The sequence below is a fragment of the Onychomys torridus genome, chromosome 4 (assembly GCF_903995425.1).
Source record: "Onychomys torridus chromosome 4, mOncTor1.1, whole genome shotgun sequence".
NCBI classification, from domain to species: Eukaryota; Metazoa; Chordata; class Mammalia; order Rodentia; family Cricetidae; genus Onychomys; species Onychomys torridus.
Window position 1 is genome coordinate 112,894,967 of NC_050446.1, and position 8,860 is coordinate 112,903,826.

General features: G+C 42.6%; 1 protein-coding gene across 2 annotated transcripts; it reads left to right on the plus strand.

The window, feature by feature from the left end:
* The first annotated feature begins 410 nt into the window (after window positions 1-410).
* On the plus strand, window positions 411-7,463 carry Btbd3 (BTB domain containing 3). 2 transcript variants are annotated; one of them, XM_036184912.1, is made up of 4 exons: window positions 411-1,212; window positions 1,694-1,784; window positions 2,336-2,454; window positions 5,485-7,463. In XM_036184912.1, the coding sequence occupies exons 1-4, from the start codon at window positions 854-856 to the stop codon at window positions 6,515-6,517; spliced, it is 1,602 nt and encodes a 533-aa protein (XP_036040805.1). In that variant the 5' UTR covers window positions 411-853; the 3' UTR covers window positions 6,518-7,463. The 2 variants fall into 2 exon arrangements, with proteins under 2 accessions (XP_036040805.1, XP_036040806.1); XM_036184913.1 differs by lacking the exons at window positions 1,694-1,784; window positions 2,336-2,454.
* The last annotated feature ends 1,397 nt before the right edge of the window (window positions 7,464-8,860 follow it).

Genomic DNA, 8,860 nt, shown 5'->3' on the forward strand with positions numbered 1-8,860 from the left:
GACCTCCCCGTGCCTGCAAAACTATACTTAAATGTGTTTGCTTTGATTTTAGTACATTGATTCCCGTTGGCTTTAGACTCCAGAGGATCCTGTTCAAAATAGTTGCAAGTAAATGCTGCTAGGAGGAAGATTTTTGCCAGAAAGAGAGATTAGACATATGTGTTCCCATTCTTTGTTAATGGGTTTTGCTTGTTTGGGTTGAAATGAAAATACTCCTGAACCAAAGAAAAATAAATCCCTCCTTTCCTGTTTGCAAATGTATTTCATTTGCCGTTTATCTTATTTAAATATACAGTAGAAAAGAGAATGTAACTGCTGTTCCTTTAATATCAGAGCTGTGCATGCTACAATAGGTGTCACTGTTTGGCTTGGTCCAATCCTGATTGGTGGCTTCAGCTATTGGCTCGGAGCGCTGGCTGTCTGACTCCGTCTGCAGGGCTGTAATACCTACTCTCCTCTCTCCGATCCATTCACCACACAACTTCGCCGCTGAACAGACTCGCTGGGCTCGGCAGATCTTGCTAACCCAATTCAGAAAGCAAGCGCCACAGCACTCTGCCTGCCTCCTTTGCTCAGCATACCCTTTTCAGGTGATCTAGAAGACGGCTGTTTTTATGAGCAAATCAGAAAAACGGGAATCATGATGGGAATGTATTTAGCAGATCCGGTCCTGGATAAAACTTAAAGCCAGTTCCTCTTCAACATAGTGAAAAGGTCACCTTGCCTCTCTGAGAAAAGCAGCAAAATACCAGCTTGTCGGTTTCTGTTAACATCCTAGCTCTGGCTAGCCTCTTTGCCTAGATGTTCGAGCAAATTTGGGATATCTAGCTCTAAAGAGAGACATCCTGTACTCATGGTAGATGATAAAGAAAAGAACATGAAATGTCTCACCTTCTTCTTGATGCTTCCAGAGACAGTAAAGAACAGGTCCAAGAAAGGTTCAAAGAAAGCAAACAGCGGCGGCGGCGGCGGCGGCGGCAGCAGCAGCAGCAGCAGCAGCGGCAGCGGCAGTAAGTTGCCCCCAGTTTGTTATGAAATAATTACCTTGAAGACTAAAAAGAAGAAAAAGATGGCTGCTGATATATTCCCCCGCAAGAAACCAGCCAGCTCCAGCAGCACCACTGTCCAGCAGCACCACCAGCACAATCTCTGTAACAACAACCTCATCCCGGCCCCTAACTGGCAGGGTCTTTATCCCACCATCAGAGAAAGGTAAGTGCCTAGCCAGTGTTTACTTTCTAACTTCGTCAATGCTGAAGTTTCTTTCTGCATGACCTTTAATGCATTTGAACATGAATCTCTGTTGCCTCTTTCCCCAGAAGCTTTCCTGGTAATGGAAAGCCACCTTGTATCTTTTCCAAAACAGTCCAGCTGTTTTCCTCTTAGATAAAAAATATTTTTGCAAGCTGTAATGTCTAAGTGGCAGGGTTGTGTCTGTGGAGCACAGAAGAGAAACCCTTCATTTGTACTAAGTCGTGTGAAAGTTTGGCTAACTTTTAAAACTTTACTGTTTCCCGTGTGTCTGCAGTGATTTCAGACAGTTGTATAGTTGGACCCTTTATTTGCTCGTTCGCTGTGAAGTCACTGAACTGTTGTTGCTTGGCTTGAATCGCTTCTTTAAGTTTTGCATGTTGGGGAAAGGGGTGGTAAGCATGCAGGCTGCTGTGAATTAATGAATTGCCTCTGTTTGTAGAAATGCAGTGATGTTCAATAATGACTTGATGGCAGATGTCCATTTTGTGGTTGGGCCACCAGGTGGGACTCAGCGGTTGCCAGGACACAAAGTAAGCAACAGCTGCATTACTGGTTTAGTCTTGAGATTTATATAGAGGGACCCTCTCAGCCCGGAGCTTGGTGTGGGCAGCTTGCCGATGGCAGGCAGTGCATGTTTCACCAGATCACAGAGAAAGCAGACCCTTCCCGTGGGCTTTGGCCACACTTAATTTTGTCTTTGTTTCCTTCTCCACAGTGGTTGTATATATCACACAGAAACATGCCCTCTTCACTCCCCAGTGATAGGAAGCTTTGTAACAAACAGGTTTGGAAAGTCCACTGTTTACTGTTCTATAGAAATCAGATAAATGAGCTTTGGTTTACTTATATCACAGTGGGCGGTGTACATTAATGTTAAGGCTTAGTGATATTGAGAGAGATCATGTCTTATGTGACAATCTTATGGTCCCCCGTTAGGGTACTCTGTACCCTGGCTGTTTCAAAGAAGCAGGTTAGATACTTTACATTCCCCTACCCCTGATTTGCTAGTTGTTTTTCGGGATCGACTTACTGAAAATGCTTTCAGTTTAGTGCGTGAAATGAGATTTCCCTTTCTCCACAGTACGTCTTAGCTGTTGGGAGCTCAGTGTTCCATGCAATGTTTTATGGAGAACTTGCTGAGGACAAAGATGAAATCCGAATACCAGACGTCGAACCTGCTGCTTTTCTCGCCATGCTGAAGTAAGCATTGTTTGTGTGTTTGGAAAGAGTTCGCTTGTGCTGTATTTATGCTCTGCTGGCTTCACAGTCAGATGTAAGTTCTGTGTAAGAGGAAAGATTCTAAAGAGAGAGGCTGCTGCTTGCCTTGGAAATGGTTTTGGAGGAAATTACTCTTTATCTTTCTTTGGAAGTCGTATGGAATGTTGCAGGCATTTAGAGTCCTGTCTTAGCCTAGAGCCTAGGGGCAAATAGCTTACGTAGTGAGCTGCTTTTTAGGGACATTTCAGAAGAAAAATAGCTTTCTTGTATAGGTGTTATTTAATAGGCATGTTCTCCTGAAAGCAGTGTGTGTTAAGAAGGCTTCAGAGAAATACACCTTCACTTCACAGTTGTAGAAATCATGTACCTTGTTTAGTTAGCAACACTGGGAAGACCCATGTCTTCTGAGTTGTCTCGTGCCGCCAGAAGTGGAACTTATCTGATCTTTGCCCACATGTATTTCACCCACAAAATTGGACATGCTTATGGTGATGAAGAGACTTTTGAATGGTAGTTTCCTATAGATTTATGTAAGCAGTCTTCAATTAGTAATATAGAAGTGTAAATGGATTAGAGATAGTTATGTAAAAAGTTTCATATCTTATTGGTCCTTTGCATGTTAATCAGGTACCAATGTCTAATGCTAGACAATGGGATAGTCTACCACATGATTAAGCCCATTTACTGTAAGCTATATTTAGAAGGTTTTTCTTAAACTGTATTTTCAACACACTAACCTAGGGGTTCAAGGTTATCTGCTGGTCTGGGGATTTAAGTTCACTGAAATAAAAAAAAAATAATAAAAAAAAAACTTTTTGAAGAAAAACTGCCCAGTCGGTCAATCAGTTTGACAATATTCTCACAAATTGTTAAAACAATTATTATATACTGCTTACTGAAAAATAAGTTATAGTCAGTTCTAGAGTTTGTAAGTATTTAATTCCTTGTTCGTGTTATAGCTTTGTAATCTGATTGAACTAGAACTTTCCCAGTGGGAAGCAGGGGGATTAAAGGCAAGTGAAGTACCATAACATTAACTGCTTCATCACTTTTGAACCTGCAGAATCCTTTAGTACAATCATCCAGAAACCTTTCACCTGCTCGAATCCTTGCCCTTCATCACTGCATGTGAAGCCAGCTCTATGTATGTGACATTGCCATCTGTTGTCAAGTGGAATGCCACCCTAGTTAACATTTTGGCCTCACTGAAGTCAAGTAAGAGTGTTGTATCCTAGACACGTGCACAGTCAGGAACAGGAGCAAGAATGGCAGAAAGTTACATCTTGCCCAAGTCATTTATTTGATTTATCATTTGCCAAGTGTTTTCCCTTACAGTTGTTTTGCCTAGAACACACTAGTACAGTTTTTTAAAATGATCCCTGGAATCAGGTGGAGGGTAAGAATAGACTGCAGTGAGGTTCCATTTGCCTTGCTGCTGTGCTATAATGGAGGCAGGGACTGAGGTTTCCTCCGCTTGCATCCTGGGTGAGTAGCTGTCCATTGAGAACAGGAGTGTTAGCTCCCAGGAGTTCCAGGGTGAGACTACAAATCCAGCCTGTGTTCTGGATGCTTCCCTAGTCCTAGCCTCTGGGCAAAGTGCAACTCTGCTACAGCTGTGTTGTTGAGTAGTCTTGCCAGTGTAACCCGCTTAGCCTATTAGAGAAGAGAGTTTCCTGGAAGCAAAAGGCCCTTCTGTGTGTGACTGTGGAAACTTTGGCTTGTATGTGTGTTTACATTTTTTTTTCTTGCAAAAGCTATTCTTGATTTCTTAACTTAGGTATGTTTTACTAACAAGGAATTAAGTAACTATAAAAAATCAGATAAAGTACTCTGTACTTTAGCTGGAAAAGTTGAAAGGATACATTTTTTTTCAGTGTTGTTCACTGGTAGAGTTCTCATTGGCTATTCTTTTGTCCTGTAATACAAGACAGCAGGTGGTTTCCACCTTTACATACTCTTTGATGAAATTGCCACCACCCCTTAAACATCATGAAGTATCTCACCTCTTAAGATAGGTACACCTTACAGAAGCTCAGAATCAATGTACATTTGAGCTCTTTGCTTTATCATTTAATAGATGCATGTGGAAATAATGTTCTCTTCAGTTCTGAAAGTAGGAGGAATATGTGGGGGACACATACAAGTTTAGAAATTTAGAACTCAAAAGATTTTGTGAAGTTTACTGAAAAGGTAGTGTTAAAGTTTGAATTTGATGATTTACTGAACTTGGAACCACTTCAGAAATATTTAATATCAGGTTTTATTTTACATTTTTAAAAAGTACAAAATCATTAAAAGGTAATTTTTGACCTTAGTGTCAAAAGACGTTTGAATGTGCAGGAACGAATTGGAATAAAGCTATAGGTTGTACTTTAAACATTGGTGGGGCTGAAGAGAGAGCTCAGAGGTTAAGAGTGCTGCTCTTGCAGGGTCCAGAGTTTAGGTTCTAGACCCCTATCAGATAGACCCCTATCAGATAGACCCCTATCAGATAGACCCCTATCAGATAGACCCCTATCAGATAGCTCACCACTGCATGTAATTCTAGTTTCAGGGGGTCTAGTGCCCTCTTCTGGTCTCCAGAAGTATTCGGGTGCACAAATATACCCACGTGCACACACATAAATATGTAATGAATACTGTTTTAAACCGTGGGAATGGGAATGTCAGTGCTTTAAATTACTAGAGTATAATAGAATTTTGCTGTGTTTCCATAATCTTATCTCTGATATGCAGTCATCTTTTAGATAATTGCAGTATGTCCTGTTTTGTTGAAAATGTATAGAATAGAGGATGAATGATAACACAGTTAATCCCATTAATTAAATAAGCTTACTGCTGAGCTGAAATATTAGCACCTCATGAATATATTTCAGATGTTTTTCTAACATGTTTGTAGTAACTGTCACATGAAATTATATTCTTGGACAGGCTTGAAGGCAGTGGCTTCCTTCCTTGCTGCACATGCTCATTTTGTGGAAATCCGCTTACATGTTGGATGCTTTCTTTCAGATACATCTATTGTGATGAAATTGACTTGGCTGCGGACACAGTGCTGGCCACGCTGTATGCTGCCAAAAAGTACATAGTTCCTCACCTTGCCAGAGCCTGTGTCAATTTCCTGGAGACCAGCCTGAGCGCCAAGAATGCCTGTGTGCTCCTGTCTCAGAGCTGCCTGTTTGAGGAGCCAGACCTCACACAGCGTTGCTGGGAGGTGATTGATGCTCAAGCCGAGCTAGCACTCAAGTCCGAGGGATTCTGCGACATCGACTTCCAGACGCTCGAAAGTATCCTACGCAGGGAAACGCTGAATGCCAAAGAAATAGTGGTTTTTGAGGCAGCCCTGAACTGGGCTGAAGTAGAATGCCAGCGGCAAGATCTGGCCTTGAGCATTGAAAATAAGCGCAAGGTCCTAGGAAAGGCCCTGTACTTGATCCGCATCCCCACCATGGCCCTGGATGACTTTGCAAATGGTGCTGCGCAGTCTGGGGTATTAACTCTCAACGAGACTAATGACATCTTCCTCTGGTACACTGCGTCCAAAAAACCAGAACTGCAGTTTGTGAGTAAAGCCCGGAAGGGCCTAGTCCCCCAGCGCTGTCACCGGTTCCAGTCATGTGCCTATCGGAGCAACCAGTGGCGCTATCGGGGTCGCTGTGACAGCATCCAATTTGCAGTTGATAAGAGGGTGTTCATCGCAGGCTTTGGGCTGTATGGCTCCAGCTGTGGCTCTGCAGAGTACAGTGCCAAGATTGAACTCAAACGGCAGGGCGTTGTCCTGGGCCAGAACTTGAGCAAGTACTTCTCAGATGGATCCAGCAATACCTTCCCTGTGTGGTTTGAATATCCGGTGCAGATTGAGCCAGACACCTTCTATACAGCCAGTGTGGTGCTGGATGGCAATGAACTCAGCTACTTTGGACAAGAAGGCATGACCGAAGTTCAGTGTGGCAAGGTGACTGTCCAGTTTCAGTGCTCCTCAGATAGCACCAATGGGACTGGGGTACAGGGAGGGCAGATCCCAGAACTCATATTCTATGCTTGAACCTTCCTTTGCTTACGCATCATGAGGCACCCACATGGGCCGTCCTTGCCTGACGCTTAGCTCGTCTCCAGATACGTGGTCAGCACAGGTAATTTGTACTGAATGAAGCAGTAGGCAGTTTCTAATGTCTTTGAACCTTTTAATTATGTACAGGCTAAAATGCAACATTCCGCTTTTAACTATATGCTTAGAAGAGCCAAGTTCTTACTCAGGCTTTGTGGTTTTAGAGTTGCGTCTGTATGCCTAGGGAGATCATGTGCTTTTCCAAGTGCCCACCAACCTCCCACTTTTGTACCTCTGAAGAAGATTTTGAATCGACTTGAATTTCCTTTGATGAATGGAAGTATGTATCCTAAAGTAATATCAAGTTATTTTTAAATGGAACCCCTCCTTTCCTCTCAAAATAAATGAAAACAAAAAACAGGTGAACCTCAGTGTACAATTTTGAAAGAATATTTGCTTTGTAAAAAGTAAACTTAGAAAGTGAACAGTAGGCCAGTCATCATGCTTGACTCTCTTCTTTTACATTGTTGCTTCTGGGCCTTATTTTTATATTCTTTGTATCTTAAGTTCATATCTGTGTTTCTTACTAAACAATTCACACTGTGGTGTAAGGAATTGGATGTTCATTTAGGCCACGACTCTGCTATAAAGCAGACTTACGTTCTTTCAGTTTAGAAGACAAGATACCAGAGTGCAGATACTTCTTTCAGAATTGGTGAAGTTAGAAAATTTTATTGTCAATAAAAAGAAGTTGCAAACCTGCTAATAATACTACAACAGGTAAAAGGGAAGCCTGAAAATGTCCTATACAATGAATCGTTCAATTTATCAGTGAGAAGTATACACAATTTGGAAAAGCCACTCTTACCTGGTAGTTTTGGGCAACCCCCCAACTCACTCACTCTCTCTGTGTCTCTCTGTGTCTCTGTCTGTCTCTCTCTCTCTCTCTCTCTCTCTCTCTCTCTCTCTCTCTCTCTCTCTCTCTCTCTCTCTCTCAGCTTGTTCTTAAGTCTTACTGCATAGGACTTGAGTTTCCCCCTCTCCCTCCCCTGTTAGAAGAGGACCAAACAGTGGAGGTATGGAGTAATGGTGGCACTGCTTGTCAATGTGATAACGTACTTTTTATGCCTTTTTTTTTTTTTTAATTGAAACATTCTTTATCTGATCTTTGACCATAGACGATCCTATTTGTTGATTATGAACAAGTTTCTGGACTGCTAGAACCTGGCCTCTGGCCATCTTAAAGTGCCAATATATGCCTGCAGGGTTTTTGAAAAATGGTTCGGAGTGACACTGGGTTATACCGAGTATTCACCTCATCAGCATCACATGCAGCTCTCATCTGTCCATGGTAGCATAAGCAAAGAGGGAAAAGCTCACAGACAACTTCTCCTTCCATGATGGCTCGTGTTGGCTTAGTGCCTGTGACCCTGGTGGTGTCCAGTGTGGTCACTTGAAACTGAAATATCCATGTGTTTCTGGGCAGCTTTTCTGCTCAGTGTGATCCTGAGATGGCTCCCCGCCACCCAGAGTGTGGTCCCTGGCCTCCTCCTTCTCCTGCTCTATAAGCCATAGTTGGCTTCCCTGGAGCAGGGGCTAGTCCTGGGGTGTGTGTGTCTGTGTGCGCAATATGTGCATGAGAGAGTGCCAACTCAGGAACTGCCTCCTCCCTGCCTGGCTACTGGTGGGTGTGTCAGAAAGGCCTCCCACCCCCCCCTGCTGGTGCCAGCAAGGCCCACTGAGTGACTGCTTCCACTCACTGTGCTTCTGGGCCACTTCTTCCCCTACAGATATGGGCTTGTGGCCTTTGGCCAGCATCACTGGTGGAGGAGAGCACTGGATTATGGGAAATGTTTTAATCATTTTGCCATTACTTACATCTGTTAACATAGGTGACCAAAAGCTGTTATTGGTGACTAGATGAATATTCCTAGGACAACTTTAAAATAAAATCTCTCAATTGTTTCTTAGGAAAGAAGATGACAGGTTGTAGTTTTGGCAAAGCATACATGAAATAAAGGTACATTGTCAATTAAAATTACTTCAACAAAGGCTTTTGTTTTAAAATTATGGTTAAACATTTCAGTAACTTGTAGCTACCATACAAGTTGGTAAGCCTGACTAGAAGGCACTTACTTTTAAGCCAGAGGAGAAGGAAGTTTGTTTAGCACTGATTGAGTCCTGTCAGATAGTTGGGGTGGGTGTGATAGCCTTAAAGGGGCAGCATCCACCCCTGCTCATTCTTACTGTGACCTAGCTGCCCTCTATGTGGCTAGGCAAGTACAGTTCACTGAGGATGGGATAACATAACTTTATATTCATTATTATTATATTTTAAAA